Here is a 25459-nt window from a genome sequence, read left to right as displayed (position 1 = left end):
TTTCACTTAGATGATGATGGTAACAGGTAGGTGGCTGCTTGATAGGTAGGTAGGTAGATATATAGATGGATAGTTAGACATTAATAACCACTACTTCTCCCACCACTAATGAAGCACTTTTTATGTACCAGATACTGTTTTACATTCATCACACCCAATTCACGTTTCATCTGAACAACAACTCTATCTGGTAAGTTTTATTTCCATTGTACACATGCAAATGAAGCTTAAAGAGGTACAGGAACCTGACGAGAGCCAGGAGGGAAGGAGAGAGCCAGGATTGACACCCAGGAGAGTCTGACCGCCAGATCACATTCCAGAATGTTCCATCAGCAAGAGAGCTCATAACTAGCTGCTTCTGGAACTCAAATTTTTCATCGAGAGAATATTATTTTACTGAGAAGAGAGAAAAATGCTTTTGAAGTTTCCTCCTGGAATTCATTGTTGTTAAGCCCAAATTTCACCTCTCAGAAAAGCTACCACAAACCTTCCCCAGGCAGACCTCAGGATACCCATCTCAGGAAGGACATACAAGCTTGGTTTGGGTTGTCTTTGTCTAGAACAGGGTTTCTCAACCTTTTTCCATTATCATCTCCTAAGGAGAAAGTTTTAATTAAATTAAAAATTAAATACAAAGAAATAGGATTTTGTCAGGTAGGCCTGAGCTCTGGAGGGCCACAAACTATCATAATATCTAAGATTTTCCCATGTGCCAAGAACCAATTTTCACTCCCTTGGGGGCAACTTGCCCCATTTTGATTTCTTGGTCTAGAAGAAGCTAAACTGAGCAAAGAAGGTGTAAAGCCCACTTTGCCCTATGACTCAAAAGAGGGAAATAAGATGGGATGATGATCTATTCTGGGCTTGAATGAGGTTAAGGCTCTGTCAGAATGAAAATAACCAGGCTAAAATTAAGCGGGACAACATTCTTTCATTCAAATAGCCCTATATATATATTGCAAAAAAAAAAAGCAATAAACGTCTTTCCCTTTGGGAATTTGATGGGGCTAAAAGGAAATTACTTTCCTAGGGTCACACCACAGGTTCGGGCAGTGGTTTGGAAGTGACTTCAATTTCCTTTCTGTGCATTTAGCCGGTAAATGAAGCTTAAACCCTTACACCAGCATTTCTTAACTCTGGCTGTGTACCGGGCATCTTACCTTAACCCGGGTCTCATCCTAAATCACCTAAACACGCATCTCTAGGAGTGAGGCCTCCCTAGGTGTTGTGACCTGCAGTCTGGGTGGAGAACGGCCCTTGTCCCTTATCGCCTTCTGGGAGCTTGATTCTGACCCTGATTTACTCGATCAGAACCCGGATTTTAACAAGCTCTCTGGCTGATCTGTACTCACCCGAACTTGGAGAAGAGCTGTGGTAGCTCCAATGCTTTTCAACTCCAGCTATTTTAGGATTTAAAGTTCTAGACAGATTGGAATGAAATCTCGGTCTCAACACCACGAGTGGATGGACTGTGGTCCTCCTAACGCTGGGGAAAGGAATTCCCCAACAACTCAGCTGAAGAAGAAGAAGGAGCAAAGATGGGCAGAGCCAGCAGGAAAAAGCCCAGGTGGGGAGAGGCGGGTGCCATGCTGAAGCTGGGTGGGTGACGGGCCAGATAACGGGGATGCGGGCTAGTCCTCGCACATCAGCAGCTCAGAACGTGTGTCCTGAGCTTGTTTTTCTTGTAACTAAGGGAGAAGGACTCCAGCCTTACAGCTCAGAGGCAGGGAATCCGGAAGCGCTTTCTCCACATCATGGTTCTGGGGCCGGGCCGCTACTTGGGGGGCTTAGGAAACTGCATTGAATCTTTCAGCTTTAAATCATCTGAGGGGATTCTCTACCTCTTGGGCCACACCAGCTTCACGCCAGCATCAGGCTCAGTGATGCACAAACACGAGAAAACCTTGACTTTCTAAACCACCTGCCAGCACTAAAGAAGAACTAAAAATGTCTCGTCTCCATGTGCTAATTTCCAACTCTGTATTAGAGGGTCTGTGTGTGAAGCTACTGGGCATTTGAAGTAGAAAAGCAGCCCTATTACCTATAATGAGAATAATCATACAAGGAGATAACTTTAGTGGAGTGTCTGTACTCCTGGTTTAAAGCTACCTGATTTAGGGTTACATGTGCTTGTCGTTTCTTGAGCTCTTCAGCCCAAATAGCATGGCGGGCGTACATTTCCTAGTTCCTCTTTTTGTACCTTCAGTGGAAACATATGGTGACATGTTCTCTGTTTGATGTTTCTACGTGCGTGTGTGTGTGTGCATGTGTGCGTGTACACGCATGCACTGCTGTCCTGGGAGGACAGACAGGAACTACTAGGTAAGTGAGTGACCCACTGGGATCCCAACCTGAGCCAGTAACACAGCGGCTTCTGGTGAAATCCCAGGCATCTAGTACCCAGTGAAAGTTCTAGGCACAGAGGAGATATTAAAAATGATGCTTCCTGGGCTTCCCCGGTGGAGCAGTGGTTGAGAATCCTCCTGCCAAGGCAGGGGACACAGGTTCGAGCCCTGGTCCGGGAAGATCCCACATGCCGCGGAGCAACTAAGCCTGTGCGTCGCAACTACTGAGCCTGCGCTCTAGAGCCCGCGAGCCACAACTACTGAGCCCATGTGCCACAACTACTGAAGCCCGCGTGCCTAGAGCCCGTGCTCCACAACAAGAGAAGCCACCGCAATGAGAAGCCCGCACACCGCAGCCAAGAGTAGCCCCCGCTCGCCGCAACTAGAGAAAGCCTGCGCACAGCAACGAGGACCCAACGCAGCCAAAAATAAATTAATAATTTTTTTAAAAAAAAATGATGCTTTCTGAGTTAGAGGCCAACCTCATCTTGTCAGGTGTGAAATAAGCCACCCCCCAGCCTCACGGCCATCCTCCAGGGAGTCTTTCAAATGTGCTGTGAGAAGGAAAGGCATGACCATCGGGCGCCCACCAATCAGCTTCTCAGCCAGGGACCTGAAGGGCTGGAAACACACGTGTGACCACAGAGGACACTGACCCCAAATACTGGGGATTCTGCCTCTCCCACTGCTGGTGTGAAGGCGATGCGCCAACCTTCCCACAGACGCACCCTCAGGGACCCACAGGCACTGCCTCCTCCAAGGGGAAGAGACCCAGCCTCACCGGTTGGTGGGTGCACGGCACCCGTCCCCGGCATCTGAGATCCCCAGCTGGTGGGGCACCTCGCAGGATCTCCACGGACACGCCCTCTCTATGGCAGTGTTGCCAGCGTGTGTCTATTGTTCAGTACGTCAGTATCCACACACATGATTTGACACCCACCCACATGCATACACACCACGCAGATACATACAAACTTCTGGGAAGTTTTCAGAGCCCAGCATTCCATAAAGCATTACCCTTCTGCTTCCTCTGCCTATCATTTTCTACCCAACCCCCCAACACGCACACTTACATATGCACACACCTGTGATGGGCAGGGTGGCGACAGAACGCAAAATGCTTTGCAGATGGATATTTCCTGGGGTATGAGGTCAGAAACGTTAAGCAGAACAAAGTTTCCAGAAGCATCCGAGGTGAGCATACTCCTTTAAATTCCCTCTCCAATATCCACGTTGAAGTAGAAAGTCTGCGTTCCCGTTCCCCAGATGAGACCCTGGGAGCGGCCTCCGCAGACATCTACACGCACCCCTGCCGCACTGCCCTGAGGAAGGCAACCCAGGACCCTCCTCTCTGGTCATCAAATATATTTACTGAGAAGGGAGTTGCCAGGGACCATCTGGGGCTTGCAGGATGGCGATGCTTGGGGCAGGAAATACCTAACACCAACGCCCGTTGGGTATATACAAGACAGACTTCTTTTATGTGGAATACAATGCTGGAGAAGAAATCTCAATCAAGTTTTACAGACCAAGGCGGGCTCAAATAATCCTCCTTGCAAGTGGCTTTCCCTGCTAGCAATGGCCACAGAGGTCACGCATCTTTTTCTGTTTTTCCCAGAAGCCCAATTAAAGCTGTGAGCCCGGCATTCCACCCAGCCTGCCCCAGCCTCCAGCAGGCTCCCTCCATCCGGGGCTGAGGCTCTGAGCAACAAGTCTGTTCCCATGCATGCGCTCAGTGCACGGACCCCGCAGGTGTCACCAAGGACCACGAAGGATGCTCTGGACACACCACGGAGTGTTTGCATGGATGACCTTGCCGTGTGAGTCCTGCTTTAGCGTTCTGTGTTCACCCGAATTCCTACCGCTGTTCTGAGAAACGGGCAAGTGACAGGCTATCTTGCTTAGTGAGTGATTTTTAAAATTTTAATGAGAAGAACCCACATGTGAGTCAGACGACGGAGGGAATAAAGGCATAAAGGAACCTAATTGAGGGACTCGATGTGATCTCTCAAGCAAAGCTAAAATCTGCCCCAGGAAATTCCAGCCTGAATGAGAAACTGGAACCGAAAACCCAATCTGTCTTAGAATTGGCCAGTTGGAAAACATTCGTCACTTAGACAAGCAGTGAGAGAGATTGAACAAGAAACCTGCCAGAAAGCAGGAAAGACTGAATTTTGTTTTTCTTGTGGTTCTACGTGTTCCATGAGGCACTGTTTGCCTCACTCTCTAGCTACGTATTTCCTTCCTACACTTGGGGAAAGTAGAATTCAAATAATTAATTACTTTCAAAAGCCTTAGGAAGCTTACAAAATAATAATCATGCTAATATTAATAAGTTGGAAGCAAACAAATGGGTTAAACCTACAGTGTCTCTGATGGGGTCTCAAGCCTCTCTGAAAGGTCCTCTCTATCACCCCTGGGGTCAATCCCAAACGGACCTAAAAAGACCATTTAATTACAACACAAAAATAAAATGTAAAAAAAACCAGGGAGTTTAAAGTAAGAACACACCTCCTCGGTACTCCAAATATGATAGCTTTGTTTTGCAGTACTTGGTAGTTTCTATAGACGTACTTTTCTATCTAGTAATATTCATTGATCCTCCACGCTGGATCCCTACACTCTTTAATCCGTAATTTGGATAGAGGAAGGGGTGGCATAGAGCTCATTCCTTGCTATGTTTGGAGGTCGAATTTCCTAGTATGTGTTAGCTTTGTTGGGTTATTTAAATATTCTTCTTTATTCCTCTTTTCAAAGCAAAACTTCTAAGAAATAATGGAGCTTATTGCTTTGATGACGATGGTGGTGGTGACGGTGGTGATGACAGTGACGACGATGATGATGATGACAGCTACCATGTATTGGCTGTTACCCTGCCCAGGCATCTTGCCAGGCATTTATAAGCCCTAAAACAAGCCTATGAAAGTAGCCAATATTCACAGTAAAGATGAGAAAGCTGAGTCTTGGAGAAGTAAAAATTTTTCCTAGATAGACTTGGATTTGAATCCAAATCTGGCTGGTCCCACCTCCTGTGCTCTTAACTATTTATCTATACTAGCTTCTTCCTTTAAAAAGAGCTACAAACATGGGCTTCCCTGGTGGCGCAGTGGTTGAGAGTCCGCCTGCCGATGCGGGGGACGCGGGTTCGTGCCCCGGTCCGGGAAGATCCCACATGCCGCGGAGCAGCTGGGCCCGTGAGCCATGGCCGCTGAGCCTGCGCGTCCGGAGCCTGTGCTCCACAACAGGAGAGGCCACAGCAGTGAGAAGCCCGTGTACTGCAAAAAAAATAAATAAATAAAAAGAGCTACAAACAGTAGAATGTTTGCAAGCTGACATCAGGAAAAAGGAGAGAAAGGAGAAATAATAACTAGATCATTTAAAAAGTGGCCATGTTAAAGTCTGCAATCTGTCATACCTTCATAGCTGAAAGATGAGGGCAGAGCTTGACACGTACAAACTTAGGGCTGGTGAGGTTTTCGTGACGGATCAAAATTCAATCAATCCAAAAGCATGCAAGGACCCACAGAGTCTCGGGGAGACATGATTTCCACATAGAAAACTGCACTGAATAATCATATTTAAACCAGTAAGTTTCCATGAAAGAGGTTTACCTTCATTAGCGGCAAAGGAAGAACCATTTGTCAACTAATTCTCATAGACTTTCTCTTGCAAAAACTTATTGGACCAGCTCACATCCATTAGGATGGCTGTTATAGAAACAAACAAACAAACAAAGCAAAAAACCAGAAAATAAACAGTGTTGTTGAGGAAGTGGAGAAATTAGCACCCTCGTGCACTGCTGGTGCAGCCACTGTGGAGACCAGAATGAGTGATTCTCAAAAAATTCAACGTCGGATTACCATGTGACCCATCAATTCCACCACTGGGTGCATACCCCAAACAACCGAAAGTACACACCCGTACACTATCTAACAGATATTTGCACACCCCTGTTCATAAGAGCATTATTCACAAAAGCAGAAAGTGGAAACAACTCAAGTGTCCCTCAATGGATGAACAAAAAAACCAAAATGTGGTCTCTGCAAGCAATGGCATATTATTCAGCCATAAAAAGGAATGGAATTCTAACACAGGCTACAACATCGATGGACTTTAAGGACAATATGCTAAGAGAAATAAACCAGTCGCAAAAGGGCAAATACTGTATGATTGCACTCATACGAGGTACTTGGAGTATCAGATTCACAGAGACAGACAGTAGCATGGTGGCTGCCAAGGGCTGGTGGGAGGGAGGACGGGGACCTAACGGGTGCACAGTGTCAGTTCTGCAAGATGAGAAGGGTTCTGGAGATGCTGGTGGTGATGACCGCACAACAACATGAATGTCCTTCATGCCACTGAACCGTGCACTAAAAAATGGATGAAATGCATGTGTATTTTATCACAATTGAAAAATAAAACTGGGCGCTTCCAGTTGTAGGATAGCAGGAGCAGAGGTGGTAAAGGCTGCCGGCCACAGGGAGAGCGGGCGACGCCCATCACCCGCCCCTGCGCAGTGTGCTGACGACCAAGGAAACGCTTCGGGCACCCTGCGTGGGGACGCCCATGCACACCTGGGGGACCAAACCACACTAGGCAGTGGTCAAGGCCTCCTGCCGCATCACTTCCACCCCGGGCCACTCCTCAGTCCACCCTCAAATAAACCCAGCCTTGATGTGAACACACAAGTAGGGATTAGAAGGAAGTAGACCAGTGATGCCTCAGAAGACAGTTGGACACTTGTGACTGTGGATCAGCGACTTACAATGAGTCATCTTGGATTTTATACAAAACGGGGGCAAGTTTCTTCTCAAAATCTCAAGTTTTCCACTCTGCAAAGTGGCGATAAGAATAGCATCAACCTGGTAGAGTCCAGATGAGACTGAAAAGGAGAATGCAAGGCTGCTCAGTGCATGATGGAGATGAACGATCACTATGACTAATATTAATACCACTACTATTCATAACAAGAAGACCCACATCCAGACCTGGTTCATCACGGTGAGCTGACAGAAGGGCTGCTCTCTCAGAGCTGAGGAGCTGTAGGTGGGAGGCTGCCCACAGGTGTCCGAATGCAGCCTCAGGCACACTGCTTCCCCTCTGCTGAGTGGCTGCCGCCACCCTTAGGAGAAGCTGGATCCAGACTCTGCATCCGCTGACGGGGCTCCCTGATACCGGCTGCCTGAGGCTGTTAAAGGGATGCCCCCCGCCAGTCAGGGAGAGGACTCCCCACTCTGTACCCCCAGGACAGGGCAGTCAAGAACCTACACTAAGATTAGAAATCTCCTTTGCTTATTCTCCCCTCTTCTGCATCCATTTCACTGCTACTACTGTCATCTAGATGACCTACCCCTGGATATCCCTGGTGGTCCAGTGGCTAAGACTAAGTGCTCCTGATGAAGGGGTCCCGGGTATGATCCCTGGTCAGGGAACTAGACCCCGCATGCATGCTGCAACTAAGAGTTCGTATGCTGCAACTAAAGATCTGTGGGCCGCAACAAAGCCCCCAGTGCAGCCCAATAAATAACTATTTAGATGACCTACCCCTGATGTGCAGCTAACGAACCATGCTTATCACCCTGGAAGGAGAAGAAGGAAGCAGAATGTTCTCAACTTATGCCGGGGATGGAGAAACAAGAGGAAAGCCATTGGCACTTCTGTCCAGTCTTTTGCAGGAGAAAGGATGTGTGATGGCTGGATCAGTGCTGCCTCTGAGGAGGAATGTGGCCTGACTGGGTACGCCCCACACACCTCCAGCTGAGGAACAAGTCACTGGGCACAAACGTGCAATTCTGCTCGGTGAAAACAAGCTGTGACTGTCAAGTGACTCAGAAACATTCCTACTCTGACCTCTTATCTGGCTACTGGGGCCTAAGGACATACATGCAGAAAGTAAAGTTTTCTCCACAGAAATGTTTTGTATTGTTACTTACATTAGTGAAAACGTAGAGATTCTCCAAATGTTCATCTACCAGGGAAGGAAATCACGATACAGTCACAGGAATAGAATATTATATTGTAATAGGTACATACATGTTTATGGAGGGTTTTCCATAAAATGAAAAGCTGTAATATTCAGTTCAATACGTACAAAACAGCACATACGGTACAAACCTAATGTGTAATGAAAAGGGTAATTAGAAGGGATGGATAATGATGAACCAATAACAAAAAATGGGTAAAAAGCTTAAAGAAACAGTTCCCAGAAAAATAAACTGCAAACAAAGAAAGAATATAGGAAAAGATGCATGACCTCATCTATATTAAATAAACACAAATTACAACAAGGAAATATGAAGTTTGACCTATCAGACTGTCTTAGGGGTTTCCCTGGTGACGCAGTGGTTAAGAATCCGCAGGCCAATGCAGGGGACACGGGTTCGAGCCCTGGACCGGGAAGATCCCACATGCCGTGGAGCAACTAAGTCCGTGCGCCACAACTACTGAGTCTGCTCTCTAGAGTCCGCGAGCTACAACTACTGAGCCCGTGCACCACAACTACTGAGTCTGCTCTCTAGAGTCCGTGAGCTACAACTACTGAGCCCGCGAGCCACAACTACTGAAGCCCACGAGCCACAACTACTGAGTCTGCGCTCTAGAGTCCGTGAGCCACAACTACTGAAGCCCGTGAGCCACAACTACTGAAGCCTGTGAGCCACAACCACTGAAGCCCGTGAGCCACAACTACTGAAGCCCACGAGCCACAACTACTGAGCCTGCGCTCTAGAGCCCACGAGCCACAAGTACTGAAGCCCGCGAGCCACAACTACTGAAGACTGCAGGCCACAACTATTGAAGCCCATATGCCACAACTACTGAGCCTGTACTTTAGAGCCCATGAGCCACAACTACTGAAGCTGCGCGCCTAGAGCCCGTGCCCCGCAGCAAGAGAAGCCACCGCAGTGAGAAGCCCGCGCACCGCAACGAAGAGTAGCCCCCGCTCACCGCAACTAGAGAAAGCCCGTGCGCAGCAACGAAGACCCAACACAGCCAAAACTAAATAAATAAAATTTTTAAAAAAAAGAGGTCTTAGAGCAGCTCTCTGGCTGCTGTGTGACAGACGGGCTCTGGAAGAAGCAGAGGTGAAGCCCAAGTCTAGTTCGGTAGCTACAAGGTCATTCGTCCTGAGACAGTGTTCGACTTGGGTCAGAGTGACAGCGGGGAAGGAGTTGGGGCCTCTCAGCTCGCGCCGCGCTTCCAAGCCCAGGTACCGCAGTGAAGTCCCTGGCCCACTGGGACATGTCCAGCTGGGTGTCCCACACTTCAATCCCCACAGCAAAACCGACCCCAGCGGCCCCCAATCCCGGCGTCCACGGGGCCAGGCGCTCGGCTGCCCATCCAGACACCGGGCGTCGCCTTCGCTTTCCGCTTCCGCACACCTGAGATGGGCGGGGCTCCGTTCGGCCCACCCCCCTCCCGGGACCCCGGGCTCCAGCCGCGGTCCCTCCTCTAAACTGCTGTGCCCGGGGCAACGCAGGGCGTGCGGATTTCAGCGCATCGCCTTCCTGCTTAGACGTTCACGGGCCCCATCGCTCCCAGGACGAGAAGCGAGCTGCCCGCCTTCGCGGCTCGGCTCCCACAGCCGCCTCCTGGGCAACGCGGGGCAGCCTCCGGGTGGGGGGCTCAGTTCTCTCCGGACTCAGCCTCTTCAGGTCTCAGGCTCCCAGGCCAAAGTGCTCTTTGCTTTGGGGACACGGGGGTGGGGAGGAGGCCGGGGTGCTGAGAAATCTAGCTCTGCTGGAAAAGCGTCAGGATGGTTCCTGCCACGACACGGTGTTGCCTTTAAAGATGAGCTTGGTTGGAGCACAGACACGCCCCCGCCCCCTCCTTCCACCTTTCCCGGTCTCAGGTTTACGAAACACAGCGGACACTTCGGTCGGGGGGTCGGTCAGAGGCCAGCGGGGAGGCCCAAGTGCACGTTACGGTAGATGCAAACAGCACCCTCGGACTCCTCAAAGGTAAAGCATAACTCCCGAGAGGCCGTCTGCTGAGTATCATCAGTTTTCGCTTTTCTCCAATACATACATCTCTTCGGTCACCTACCAAGCACTTCGCTGCCCCTCCCACGGAACCCAGGGCTTGCCAGTGCTTCCGCTTTTCCTTAACGTCCGCGTCTAGCACTCAGGGCCCCACTCCCCGTCACCCGTCTCCTGCGCCCTTAGCGCCAAGTTCCCTCAGCCACAGGCGCCTCCCCACATCCGCCCCTGCGCGGCCTGGCAGGGCTGGCCCTGTCTCCGAGGCTCACCGCCCAGGAGGCCTGCCCTCCTGCCGCCCCCGCCACGCTTGGCTTCCACCCTGCGCCTCGGGCTCCGAAGGCAGCCGGCAGCGCGGCCCGCTCCGCCCCGGCCATGTCCGCAGCGCGCTGCCCGCTGCCTCCCCGCTACTTCTCCTCCTGCACCAGGCCAGAAGCTCCCTGAGGCAGGCATGCGCCTTGCTCATCCCGTCCCTGGCGCACGCCTGGCTGTGCGCAGCACGCGTTGTGGTGAAAAGGAGGTGGGGGGGGGGGGGTACCGAGAGGGTGAGGGGAGCACGGAGAGTGCGAGCCAGGCGCTGAAGACAAAGAGCAACTGAATTGACTCTGCAGCCCCCACCCCGGTGCGTTCACGTCCACGTTTAAAAACGAGCAGCTGGTGGGGCTTCCCTGGTGGCGCGGTGGTTGAGAGTCCGCCTGCCGATGCAGGGGACGCGGGTTCGTGCCCCGGTCCTTTACGCTATTTTAAAATGACAGCTTCCTATTCTTCCAACTTTTTCAGAAGGAAGCTGCGTACGATCAGTTTTGCAATGCTGACAGTAACTCTACTTTCATTTGTCCATCTTGTAAGTTTTCATGGCTGAAGTTTAAGTCTTAGACATAAAATTCATTATTCAGAAAAGATAATAGAGGATTTACATGCCTGTCACCCGGGTACTACATTCGTAGGATGCATTCATATTCCTTTATTTAGAGCAATGTCAAAATCTTATATCAGCATCCTCTGAACATACTCAGAAGCATTCATTTTAACTTTTAGGGGATAATTGACACAGATATTCTAAGTAGGAGGAGATTTTCTTAGTCGTAGAACATCAGAGCCGAGGCAACAGGAAAGCTGACTGGTGACCCCCTATCACAGAGGAGGACCCCAGGGCCAAAGGGATGATGCTCCCCAGGCTGGAGCAGGTTTTCCAACTCTCAGCTCAATGCTTTCTCCACCATTAACATCATCAATAGCTCCATTCACAAAATGACACTGATACTTCTCATATTGTGTAGAAAGAGAGAACCACCATGTCTATAAGACAGTTTACATTGGGAGTGGCTTCCAAGCAGCGAGGGACCACCGTGTCCTGATGGCCGTGTGACCCCTCAGCAGGGCGGACCCGGCTCAGGCGATTTTGTGGAATTAACTGTCTCTGCAATGCTGGCCGCTTCCCCTGGAGGAGAGTCTTGTGGTTGAAAGAAGAGCTGAGAACGTGGTCTCCCTAGAGTCACGTATGAGAATTCCCGTGTAAAGAGGGGAGATCAGATATGAGGTGGAGAGGGGACCCAGCCTCCCGGGTGAGATGCAAGCCAAGTCTGTCCCTTGAGTTTCCACAGGCCACTGAACCTGACCCAGCACTTCCATGTGATTCTTCCTCCAGCTTAGCTAGATTAAATGTGATGACACTATTAATCAGGGGTTAATACCAGTAAAGGCTTTGAAAATAACGTAGTTGCTTCATTATGACATTATTTGTGGGTGGGGGGAGGTATGGAGGGGAGCCTTGAGCTGGCCAATGAGATCCTAACTTATCTTTTAGATTCTTTAAAAACAGACAGAATGAGGAGACCCACTCATTGGCAAGTACTCCAGAAACTTCCCCAGGACAGCCCCCTCCAGACACTTCAGACCCCATTTACCGCCAACGGACTGGTGGGTTCCAACTTAGAGTTATTACAAGGGATCCCCAGGCTATATGCTGTTTTCTTGGTCAGTAGATACCGTAATGAGGGCGGACCCAGAAGCTCTGATGTCAAAGGCCTTTGTACTAAACTGGCCGAGAATCACATGATGGTAGACTGAGGTATCCTACCCGCCTTGCTTTCCCAATTTCCAACTTAAATGTGGCTTAAACTTTAACACTAAGGGGCAAACTGTATCTTGAGCGTGACCACTTTGTGATAGAAAAATCTACATCTTGGTAATAGAGATTTTTGGGGGGAAAAAAATGCTAAAGACGTTATTAATTCTGATAATCAAAATCCGTAAAAGGGGGAAATGCTATCAGCATAGCGTCAGGTGCAAAATCGTCACAGGGGCAACTCTGCTCACAGAGTGGCAGCAGGGGGCAGAGGAGAGCAGCAGTTATCTACAGTCAGAGGAACCACGACGGAGCCCAGCAATTCTACCCACTTTTCTGTAACCTTGGGCAAGTCCAAGGTAAAATGTATTAAAATGTATCCTCATCTGTAAAATGTATTCAATAACAACATAAATGCTTTCAAGGTTGCTGGGCTCCAATTTAATGACGGAAGCAGAAGTGTTTTATTATCTAGAAAGAGTTCAAGAAATGTTACTTGCTGCCATGATTATAACAACTTTGATTCTCCCGTTTTTATTACGGTTTTACTCACACCTAATTGTCCATTTCGTTTTTGGTACTTTTTATACGTCAGGGATGTTGCCTCCAGAGACCAAGAAATGCTTTGATTCCCTGGCCTGAATCACAACATGATTTATCTGACTTCCATATTGCAACTGTGAATTTCCCACTTTTCTTCCTCTCTGTTTGACAAGTCTACGATTCCATTTCTGCCTCTGCTGAAGGGAATTCCCACAGATTTCACCCCCTCCTCTTTCCAGGTTCATTTTTCTTCTCTCACATGAGACAAGGGCTGGAAGGGAATTAGGCAAAGTCTCTCTGCTCTGAAGTTATCAAACTTCCTTTGCAAAGGGGCCATTTTCCTACTTGAGCGCAAAAAGGCCAAGATGGCTTCATTTAATACAGGAAGGAAGGCACTGGATAGGGCTGCTTTAGTTGGGATTTCTTAATCTCCATTAAGTGGAGAGGAAGGCGGGTGTGGCCTGAGACATGGCTTGAGGGGTGCGGATTATACTGGGGCTCCGAAGACCCTTTCAGAACTCATCCTGAGACAGGAAGTGATGAAATCAGCTCTCACGTGAACGGTCACGTGCCCTCACCTCCTTCCTGTCTCGATGGGCCCTCAGGGAGAACAGGGAGCGGAAAGGAGCATGGGGAAGTAGGTGGTGGCCAGAGGGAAGAAGAGGCCGGAGGAGAGTCTGGGAAAAGTCCCAGCGCTGCCCCTCCCATACCCCTCCCCGCTCCCATCTCCCCCATTTCCTTATTCTTCTGGAGCTGGGAGTCAGTCGACTGGTTTATTTCTACTCTCAGTCTCCCATTGCGAAAACCTGCTGCATTGAACTACAGTTTCTTGTGAACACTCAGTTTCCCAAATCTCTGATGCTACTGGCAATGCAAATGGAAAAAGGAAAGTGTAAACGTATTTTACAGGCTACTAACTGTTAGAGTTCAAACACCACGTGGACTCACCAATTCTTCTACTTTACCCTACTTCCACTCTAAATAGTCAAGTGGAGAAAAGGGGTAGGAAAGGCTGGATTATTAGGTATCTGGGTGTCCTGTGTCACCTTCTTATTTATTTATTTCTTGCCACACCACACACGTGGAATCTTAGTTCCCCCACCAGGGATCGAACCCACGCTCCCTGCATTGGAAGCACGGAGACTGAACCACTCGACCGCCAGGGAAGTCCCTGTCCTGTATCACCTTGGGCCAGCTTTATTCATATTTACTATTCTTGAGTTATTCACTATGGGAAAGGCACAGGATGGAGAGGAAAAGGAGAAAAAATTCAGAGATGACTTTCTTTGTATAGAGATCATTTCAGAAAGGCACATGAAGACGGAGGAGTGTTGGTTCCTGCCAGTCATAAAGGAAACAGGCGGTATCCCAGTGGGATGGGGCAGCGGGCATGGTGAACAGGGGAGCAGATGTGTGCGGTATATGATCTCAGACTGAGACCGGGCGCACAGGTCCCGCCCTCGTTGCCAAGGTGCAAGGCCCGTCCAGTATTATAATAAAAGCCACAAGCAGATGAAACAGATGATAATTAAGGGGCAGCAGGTCTCACGCGCTCCCCCTTGAGGGAAGGGCTGGGGAAGAGTCTGGGCAAGGTTTGCACCGTGAACAAAGACAGACTCGAAAGGACAGGGATTCTGTTGTAAAGACCATGAGTTTCGTGCCGACCCCACCTGCCAGGGCCTTTCTGAGTGCAGCTGCCTCTCCACGGACACTCAACACTCCTGCACTTAAAACTAGATGTTGTACCCGGCAGTCACCTGGCCCTTCCTGGAACCTACAACCTGAAAGTCACGCTCAGTGCCAGGCTCTGTGATAACTGACTTCGCGAGTTACGAAGGTTTAAAAAGCAACTTCCCCTCCCCCACCTCGTTTCTGTTAGAAAAAGTTAACCTTTGTAGTAATAGAAGTAATTTAAAAGTTAAAGACTAGAGACGGAGGCCTTGACTTGAACCTAAAACCTCCAAAGATGTCAAGGTTTTATGAGATAAGCTATACAAAATCAAATACAAAATGCCCACATGACAAGACGAAGTCCTACTCAGGTGTAGCACATGCCCCAACATGCTAATTTCCACCCTACAGAATGGTAGGCACAGATCGGACCCTTAGGACTGGGGCGGGGATGACCACTCAGGCCTCCAGGCCACGGGCCCCACTCCTGCACACCCCTGTCAGCCCCTTTCCCTTTCTGGGGAGCCTTTACCACACCCTCTCAACGCCCGCATCCAACAGGGCGAGCGGAGGGCCTCGTTCATCGGTGCCAAGAGTGACCCAAGCTTTGACTTTAACCCTCAGCACATCCCCTTGAAGCAGCAATGACCGTGCCCCTCGGACGAGCGAATACACTGACACAAGGAGGCAAAGGCCTTCCTGACAGTAGCTACCAAGTGGCCGAGCCTCGGCACCAGCTCCAGTCCAGGACGCTGGGCTCCGGCTCTGCCCCGGACCCTCTGCTGCACAGTATGTGTTCTGGGTCTTCCTCAAAGTGCTTTACCCGTGGACTAACTCATCCCTTCAGCCTCATCTCCCCAAGAAGGCCTTGTCAATTTCCCAAGTTTTAAAAGAGGGTCTGGGGAAGAAATGGGCACAAGAAATGTAGACCATAATGACCCCCCTTTCCCAGAACTTCTAGAAACTTCTCATGCTCCTTTGGGCTTTATGGTACGTGGTCTTCCCAGCATGAACCACCCATGACCAATATCAAGAGACAAGCAAATCGCTGAACATGACTGACGGACACAACGAAACCCTGCAAAGTCAGTAGCTGGCAACATGCAAATGTGCATTTCCTTGTGACGCCAGGCACAGGGCTGGGTTTCTGGGTAACTTCCCTCTCCTCTTAAATACACTTCAGAAAACATCATGTGATTCTAAACTAAACAAATCTGCAACTTTTAGGCTAGTACTAGAAATGCTATAAATGAGTATTTCTCAGAATCCTAAAGACACACCCAACAAGAAGGAGTGAAAGGGGGTAGAGAGGGAAGGAAGACAGTTCCTCTGTTGTCGGGAACACTGAGGACTTAAAAGCGTCAGTACTTTAGATCAGTAACTTAAACACCACAGATGCAGCACTTGGAAGGTGCTGTGCTTCCACCCTGTGGAGTTCTTCTCCAAAATGCCCGCAAAGTGATCAGCTCAGTCGTGCTGTTCCTATCTCTCGTGCAGAAATGAATACAAGTATAAAGAGGTGGACCTGGGTCGGAGACAAGGGCATCCAAGTCAACACTCGACACGTGCGCACACACATTCCAAGGGCAACACCCATCGCCGCCTCCAAAGACACATCCTTTGGGAGATCTTTTTGTTATCACCAGTACTGGGAAACACGACGCAAAGGCCTTCTCCCTGGAAGTCCAATTCCATCCCGAGTCTGAAATAGGGAGGTTTTGCAAACTTACGGCATGCCGGTTTTTTCATACTTCACCTGAGCAGAGAAGTCGATCAGCTTTGGAAGCAGTACTTTGCCCCCTTCGTCGCTCTTCAGGAAATCCAGCAAACTGCCTGTTGATAGAGGAAGGTCGTTAGTGTAGTTCAAACACACAAGAAAAAAATCCAGACAAAATTCAAAAGATCATTCCTACTGGCAGGGCAGGGTGGGGCGAGGGGACCACGCAAAACGACTGCTTTGTAAATCTGTGTGGTCACAGGCGCCTTTTCCTGACGTGGGTCAAACCCAGTCCCCTTTAACCTGTCTCCTTTGACCTGATGTGAAATGTACCTGAGCTCCAGGTAAGAAAAGGTGACGGTGGACGCTGCTTTCTTGCTACTGAGCACTTCGTACCTGCCACCACGCTACACATCCTGCAGCACCTGATCCCCAGAGCTTCTCTGGGACAGAAACCAGCCAGTCCTCCCAGGCGGCCTGCCTGTGTCCACAGCAGCCACTCAGCTGGGCTACTGCCCTCCGTGTCCAGCACGGATCTCAGCCATGCCCCAGGTGCCCAATGAGTATTTGATGAACCAACTGCGCTTTGGAGGAAAGTGAGACCTTACTTAAAGGGGCGTGTGCCCACAGGCAGAGTCTCCTGCTTCCTGGGGCTTTATCTCTAAAACACGGCCTCCTTCTTCTTCTGGAACGTATAGTGCCAACCTGAGGGTAGGCTTGGGCAAGTTCTGTACCTCATCTGAGTCCCTGTCAAGAGGGTAGGTCCCAGGAGCTCTATCAGAGTCCGCGGGAGGACAGGTTTAAAGCACGTGCCAGGGAGCTGGCAGGTAGCAAGCGCTCAGTTAATCCACAACGAACACTGCTCTAGTTAAAATGGATAACCTACTGTCCAAGGTTACAATGGATACAAGGACCTACTGTATAGCCCAGGGAACTTTGCTCCATATTATGTAACTACCTAAATGGGAAAAGAATTTGAAAAAGAATAGATACGTGTATATGTATGATATAGCTGAATCACTCTGCTGTACACCTGAAGCTAACACAACACTGTTAATCAACTATCCTCCAATATAAAATTAAAAGTTAAAAAAAAAAAATCCACAACTCAGAACAGTGGTACTTAGCCCTCAGACTGCTGGGAAGATTGAGTGAGATCCCCCAGGGAAGACACCGAGAGCAGTCTGACATATAGTAATTGCTCAATACAAGGTAGGCACTGTTAGCCGGAGAAACTCATGTTTACATTTATGATTAAGAAATATTATTAATTAATTAATCCAACAAGTATCTACTGAACTCCTGCTTAAATGTCTGATCCTGAGCCTGGCTTCTGGGTTGTCGCAACCTAAGCCACAGGCAATTGGGCTTTTTTAAAAACAATGTTCTTTATTGGAAGGACTCTGAGGGACTAATATTCTGAAATATTAACATATATTAAATAACAAAATGTAATAATCATCTATCTAACCTATTCAGCTATGACATACGCTGTAATCTCCATTCTGCAGGAGAACATTGCTAATTCTGGATTATGGCCCATGTGTCTCTTCTTCCTTCATTCCTGCTGAAGATTCTTTAGAAATCACTTAGCAGTTTATTAGTATTTCTACTGAACTGGAGGAAGAAGGATGGTGTCACCCTCATCTGAAGGTGACAACAATGGGAGAAAAGATGGTAGCTTGAAACCTCTTCCTCGGGGATTCTGTGATGACACAGGAGTTTGACCCTGACAAGCTTTAAAAATATTCACATTTTGAAGTGACATCCTGAACATTTAGATGACGCTAAAGAGGAAATGGAACTGGTTTTGAAATTTTGAGAACTCACATTTTGAACCTATAACAATAATACTCTTACTTGATACCCATATTTACTTATCCTGGGGGCTGACTAGGTATGGGGTACGACTCTTGGAGCTAATACGTATGTGGAGACAAGTGCAGAGAAACTAGGAAGACGACAGATCCACTTTGTAACAGGTGACTTCCAGTGCGGTGGTTTACGAAAAGGCTTCGTTTTCCTATACGTGCTGATGCTTTGGGAGTGAGCCTGCCGTGTTACAATTGGAAGTATCTGCGTCTTCTCGGAACGTTTAGGTGTTTTCCTTTTTGAGGGTCTGGCCTTCACAAGCAGGGGTGCCAGTGGGTGGCGCTCACCCTTGGCCATGTACTCGGTGATGATGTAGATGGGCTCCTCCTTGGTGACCACGGCGTACAGCCGCACCAGCTTGTCATGCTGCAGGGTCTTCATGAGGTTGGCCTCTTCCAGGAATGCTTGCACAGACATTGTGCCTGGCTTCAGGGTTTTTACAGCCACTTTGGTACTGTTGTTATAGTAACCTAGGGAGAGAAGAGAAGGGAGGCCGTGGTTTATCAAAAACTTCATGCAGACTTAGAAGGATATTTAGTTATAGACAGAAGAAACTTCTATGAACTCTACAGTGTTAACATTATCTAAAACCTGTATATGTAACATTAGGGGCAGCTGGGTAAAGGGTAGATGGGAATTCTCTGTACTATCTTTACCAAAAAATCCCTAGGATGATTCTGAAATCAAAAGGTTTTTTATAAAACAATGGTAAAATAAAACTCCATATATGCACTGCACCATTTTCTCTAATTAATAAAATGTTCTTTATCCAAAAAACCACACACACCAAAGCTCTATATACTCCTACGTACACACAAACCCTGACAGTGGTCTGGAAGAAAATACACCAAAATACACCGAGGACTGGCTTAATTATGGGTGATTTAAATTTTGTTCACCATACCTTTAACTCTTTACCAAATTTACTGCAATGAATATGTATTATTTTTATAATCAGAGAAGAAAAGGCTTTGCACTTGAAAAAAAAGTACTAACTTTAACGTACAAACAATACACTAGAGTCAAATAAACATTTCCCAAAGTTTTCAAAGGGAACTGGATTCTGCGTGAACGAAGGGCTCTGGGCTGAACTGTGTGGGGACCACGGCCCGCCCCACCCGCTGTGCCAGATGCAGCGCGAGTGTGGCAGTCCATCAGGGAAGATGCCTGTCTGAGTCGATTAACTGCAGCATTCCCCACACTTCTGACCCCGGAACACTTCTTCGTGTACCTTTTCACACCCCACAGAACGTACTTCGGGAAATACTGCCTCTACTTAACCTGGTGCCCCCAAGGTACCACTTTTCTGGGACCTGCCTCAATGATGTGTTTACGTTCAAGCTTGATTTTCTCCTGGGAAAGCTTTTTCTCAGTGGTTGGGGAAGCAGAAGTAGAGATAATCACATGCCCCTTTCCTTTCCTTTCTGTTTCCATAGTTCTCTTAGAAGTACAGAAAAGGGTGAGGAAGGAGGAAGTGGCGGCTGGTCACCACCACGAGTCATCCTGCAGTTCACCTCTACTTGGTGGCTTTCAGCCTGATAGCACCTGCCCCAAGAAAGACACAAGTCTAAGGAACGGTGATGTGAAAATGTCCAGTCCCTTTTCAGGTCACACGATTATTAGCAAATGCACAGCTTACGCTCAGTGAAAATCAACAATGGTGGTTGGTCTTTGGGTGGCAGAATTTGGGGCGGCTTTGACTTTCTTTTGTTCTCTTTTATTTTGATTAAATTTGTGAATGAGTATATATCTTCCTTTTTTTTTAACAAAAGGAATTATTTTTAAAAAGAAAAGGAAGTATGTTTCTATTTCCACACCTTCCAATGGGTAAAAAAAAGTATTAGTTTACAGCTAACAGTCAACTCTAGTTAGTGACTTTTCTCCTTATCGTTAATACAGCTTTTTCTGCTAAAACTTTTCCTTTTATATTCTCCTTTGCTTTGTCCTTAGTAGTAGCTTTCCATGCCTTACAGGAAAATGAAGAATGCAGTATATAAAATAAAGTAAGCGTGGGAACATATGGAGAAGACAGTAATATAAAGCTGACAAAATGTTGTTCTAGTTCATTATCACAAGCCACAACCTACACAAAATAATGGAATTATGAATATATTAAACTGATTTCCATCTCAATGCATAATTACAAACAGTACGACCTTTCATGGCTGTAAAGAGTAAATTTAAAATAAATCCCACCAACAAAAGTCCTTTTAGGGGCTTCCCTGGTGGCGCAGTGGTTGAGAGTCCGCCTGCCGATGCAGGGGACGCGGGTTCATGCCCCGGGCCGGGAAGATCCCACGTGCCGCGGAGCGGCTGGGCCTGTGAGCCGTGGCCGCTGAGCCTGTGCGTCCGGAGCCTGTGCTCCGCAACGGGAGAGGCCACAACAGTGAGAGGCCCGTATACCGCAAAAAAACCCAAAAAGTGCTTTTAATATTACATTTGAATCAAAAAGGTTCCATTATAATTTAAGAGTTCATAAATAGGTCTTCATTTACATCGATATATCCATGGTAAAGTACAGCAAGGCGTAACAAGAAAATATACCCTCTCTGACATATAAAACTGACAAAGGACTAGTGTCCAGAATATATAAAGAATTCCTATAAATCAATAAGAAAAATAGGCAAAAGCTTGGATGGGCATTTTAAAAAGAAGAAATTCTAATGACTAACAAACTTGTGAAAGAAACGCAATCTAATCAGTAATCAGCGAAATGCAAACAAAGCCACAGGGAGAAACCACCACCCGGCAAGACAAAAATGACCAAGTCTGACAATCTTGAGCGCTGGTAAGTGCCGGTCCCTTGGCAGGGGAGCTGGGGCAGTTCCTGCAGCTCCTTTCCTGGGCTCTTTTCTGAGCATCAGTGACATTCAGTTGTAAAGCTCCTGTCTCCAACAATACCCTCAAGGTCCCTCGGAGGATGTAGACAGAGCAGACTCCTTTCTAGTGCAGTTGTGTTGAGTGACCACCCACCCGGGCTGTGCCGACCCGGGGCCCACATCTACCCAGTACCACTGTGCTGTCAGGAAATGGAACACTGCCGACCCTTGTACGTTGCTGGTGAGAGTCTATCCCGGACGAGAGCTTTGGAAATTAAGTCGGCAGCATTTCGTGGAGTTGAAGATTCATACACCTGTGATCCAGCAAAGCCACTCCTGGTCATCCAGAGAAACTCATGTTCCCTCACACCAATCAGCACAAAAACGTTCCCAGTAGCCTTGTTCATAGTAGCCAAAATGTGGGAGCGACTCCAATGCCATCGATAAATAGTGAGAAATAGGTAGGATTCCTTTACATAAAGTGCAAAACCTGGCAAAACTAAACTATACTGTGGACACACACCCCGATATTCAAAAATAGCAGAACTACAAAGAAAAGTCAGGAAATTATCGCAAAGTCAGAAGAGCAGCTGCCTTTGGGGGACAGGCGGGGTTGTGAGCGGCAGGGGGTGAGTGGGCGCTTCGGGCTGCGACCTCAGTGGTCACCACACAGGCTTTCATGTTGCCATTAGCTACGAAATCCAACATTTGTGTGCTCTGCACCTTTCTGTCTGCTTGTTACATTACATGGCAACCAAAGAGAAAGGAACAGAACTGCTCTCCCTTCGTTGTCATAAAAGCCACGGGACTCATTCAGACTTTCACATAAAATAAAATGATGGGTAAAGGATGAAGAGAAAAATGCTTTCCAAGCGTAGGGGGAAAAGTTAGCAGGAAATACTGCAGCTGCTAAAGATATTAAAAATGCTGATAAAGAGTTTGAGATGAACAGTGAATAAAACAGCTGTGTCAAACACAGCTCCAGGATGGCAACAGCTTCCGCCCTGCGGCCTCTTAGGGCTGTGACATTTGCACGATACGGCAGGTTTCCACCTGCACTAAAGGCATGATTTTTATTCAGCGCTAAGGATCAAATTGTACTTTACCGAGATATTCCCTGGTAGTGGCAGGTTCACACCAGTCACAGAGATTTGGATTGTCATTACAGATGGAAACATATCCATCACTATGTATAAAATAGACAACAGGGACCTACTGTATAGCACACAGAACTCTGCTCGATGGTTTGTAATAACCTAGAAGAGAAAAGAATCTGAAAAAGATTCTTATATGTAACTGAATCGCTTTGCTGTATACCTGAAACTAACACAACATTGCAGATCAACTATACTTCAATAAAAAATAAATAATTTTTTAAATAAGTAAATAAATAAAAAGGAAGTTGCAAAGCGATTTAAAAAAATCTGTTGAAGGTAGTAAATAATTTCGTGTGGGTACTGCTGTCTGCCACAGGTAAGGAAGGCCGAGAAAGCTCCAACTCCAGGTGTGACTAACGTGCACAAAAGAGCCGAACTACCACACGACGGAGGGTGGTTTTACACAAGAGGCATGGAGTTGATTTTAGAAGGTGGCTGGTGAGTCATTGCAATGCAGCTGGCTCCTGTGAAAATCGATCGAGCAAAGTTCAACGCAAAATCAGCTTCCTTTCTTTCCCAAAGTCTCTTCAAAGACCAAGTGGCAACAGGAAACATCACCCTTCGTGTCACAGATGGGTCAGTTCCCTGGGAGTCCGACAGCCCACTGAGGAAAACGTGTCTCCAAGCTAGATGTCAGAGGATCACCGGGACAAGAGGAAACAGCTTGAGGGAGAAACTCCTTTCTTTTATTCCCCCCCCCCCGCTTCCCCCCCCCCACCCCCGCAACAGACCACTTCCTTGTATTTGTCCACGGTGCTTCGGACCAAAAAACCCACACAATGAAGTGTGCCTGGGAGTCTGTGAGCCACTTCTCACGCTCGACGAAAATATTCACTGACTTAGTTAACAGGGTTACAATGTTTAATTTGTTGTCCTTTTTATATCAATGAGCAAAGCTAGCCAGCTTATTCCTTGAGAAGTAAAAACTAAATTCTAGCAGCTCTAAATTGCACAGACATTGCTCTTCATGGGTCCCTCGGTCAGAATGAGACGTGCAGACACACACGGGAGAGGGGCATCCTGTGACCTGCTTCGCAGCACAGCACCCACCAATATTCTTCTGGTTTTATTCCCCAGCATTCCTCTGCTAAATGCATTCAACAAATTGACGTAATTTCAGTGGCTAATGAAGAGCTCCCTGGCTGGTAGCCAGAATCACAGACCCATGCTTGCACGAGATCCCAGATCAAAATTTTCTATTGTTTTCCTTTTCTCTTCTTTCTTTTCCTTCCTTCCCTCCCTTTCTTCTTCTCTTTCTTTAATACAAAACTAGAAGGAGAAAGGCACAATTAAAAAACAAACAACTTTCGATTGCAATATCCTGGCCGTGATATTATGCCACAGTTTTGCAAGACGTTACTATTGGTGGAAACTGAGTAAAGGCTACATGGGACCTCTCTGTATTATTTCTTTTCTATATACGATAGCTTTATTGAAATATAATTCATATACCATATCATTTTCCCATTTAAAATATACAATTCGGGGCTTCCCTGGTGGCACAGTGGTTGAGAATCTGCCTGCCAATGCAGGGGACACGGGTTCGAGCCCTGGTCCGGGAAGATCCCGCATGCCATGGAGCAACTAAGCCCGTGCACCACAACTGCTGAGCCTGTGCTCTAGAGCCCACGAGCCACAACTACTGAGCCCCCGTGCCACAACTACCGAAGCCTGCGTGCCTAGAGCCCGTGCTCCGCAACAAGAGAAGCCACCGCAATGTGAAGCCCGTGCACTGCAACAAAGAGTAGCCCCCGCTGGCCGCAACTAGAGAAAGCCCGCGCGCAGCAATGAAGACCCAACACAGCCAAAAATAAATAAATAAATAAATCTAAAATATACAATTCAGGACTTCCCTGGTGGCCCAGTGGTTAAGACTCTGCACTTCCACTGCAGGGGGCACGGGTTCAATCTCTGGTTGCGGAACTAGAATCCCACATACCGCATGGCATGGCCAAAAATATTAATATAATAAAATAAATTTAAATAATTTATTTTAAATAAATAAAATTTAAATAAATTTAAATAATGACTTAAAAATAAAATATACAACTCACTGGCTTTTGTATATTCAGATTTGTGGTACCATCACCACAATCAATTATTAGGACATTTTTCTGGCCCCAAAAGAAACCCTGTACCCATGAACAATCACGTCTCCATCCTCCCATCCCCCCACCTGAGGCAACCACTCATCTACTTTGTCTCTACAGATCTGCCTATTCCAGACATGTCACATAAATAGAATCACATGATACATGGTCCTTTGTATCTGGTTTCTTTCCTTTATCATCATGTTTTCAAGGGTCATCCATGTTGTAACATGTATCAAGACTTTATTTCTTTTTATTGCCAAGTAATATTCCATTGCATGGATACACCACGTTTGGTTTATCCATTCATCAGCTGATGGACATTTGGGGTGTTTACACTCTTTGGCTATTATGAATAATGCTCTTATTTATGAACATTTGTGTAAAAGTGTGTGAACAGATGTTTTCATTTCTGTATTATTTCTGACAACTGCATGTGACTCTACAGTTATCTCAAAAAGTTTAATTAAAAAAAAAACAAACAGGGCTTCCCTGGTGGCGCAGTGGTTGAGAGTCCGCCTGCCGATGCAGGGGACACGGGTTCGTGCCCCGGTCTGGGAAGATCCCACATGCCGCGGAGCGGCTGGGCCCATGAGCCATGGCCACTAAGCCTGCGCGTCCGGAGCCTGTGCTCCGCAACGGGAGAGGCCACAACAGTGAGAGGCCCGCGTACCGCAAAAAAAAAAAACAAAAAAAAGCAAGAAACAGCTTGTGTTGAGGGGGGAATCCTGGGTAATATCTCGTCTCTATTTCATAGCCTTTGCTCTAATTTATCATACTATCTTCATAATAAAATTAAGTATTTAATAATTACAACAGTTCTTAAATGCTGTCAACTGTATTAAATGCTTACCTGCATCAACTCATTCAATTTTTATACCATCCCTACAGGCTAGGTTCTATTATAACCCCCATTTCAAGTGAGCCTCTGCTGTCTCTCCCTTTTCAAACATTATTAGCAAATCAAACAAACAACCTAATTTTAAAAATGGGCAAAGAACCTGAACAGACATTTTTCCAAAGAAGATATATATACACATCACCAATAAACACATGAAGAGATATTCAACATTACCAATCATTAGGGAAATGCAAATCAAAACCACAATGAGACACCACCTCACGTCCACTAGGCTGGCTACTAACAAACGAACAAACAAACAAAAAACCCACCAGAAAATGAGAAGTGCTGGGGAAGATGTGG

General features: G+C 47.3%; 1 protein-coding gene across 6 annotated transcripts in view; it reads right to left on the bottom strand.

Moving 5' to 3' along the window:
• The window catches only part of LYN (LYN proto-oncogene, Src family tyrosine kinase), a 110674-nt gene that overhangs the window by 15728 nt on the left and 69487 nt on the right, over positions 1-25459 (bottom strand). For all 6 annotated transcript variants that reach the window (XM_019925320.3, XM_019925321.3, XM_033843124.2 and 3 more), the window contains exons 9-10: positions 18477-18659; positions 16357-16433 (exon numbers count right to left, since the gene is read on the bottom strand). In XM_019925320.3, the coding sequence (XP_019780879.1) occupies positions 16357-16433; positions 18477-18659 (260 nt within the window). The remainder of the gene's footprint in view (positions 1-16356; positions 16434-18476; positions 18660-25459) is intronic.

The sequence above is a fragment of the Tursiops truncatus genome, chromosome 17 (genome assembly GCF_011762595.2).
Source record: "Tursiops truncatus isolate mTurTru1 chromosome 17, mTurTru1.mat.Y, whole genome shotgun sequence".
NCBI classification, from domain to species: Eukaryota; Metazoa; Chordata; class Mammalia; order Artiodactyla; family Delphinidae; genus Tursiops; species Tursiops truncatus.
The sequence above is the reverse complement of the archived record's forward strand: the minus strand, read 5'-3'. Positions and strand labels throughout refer to the sequence as shown.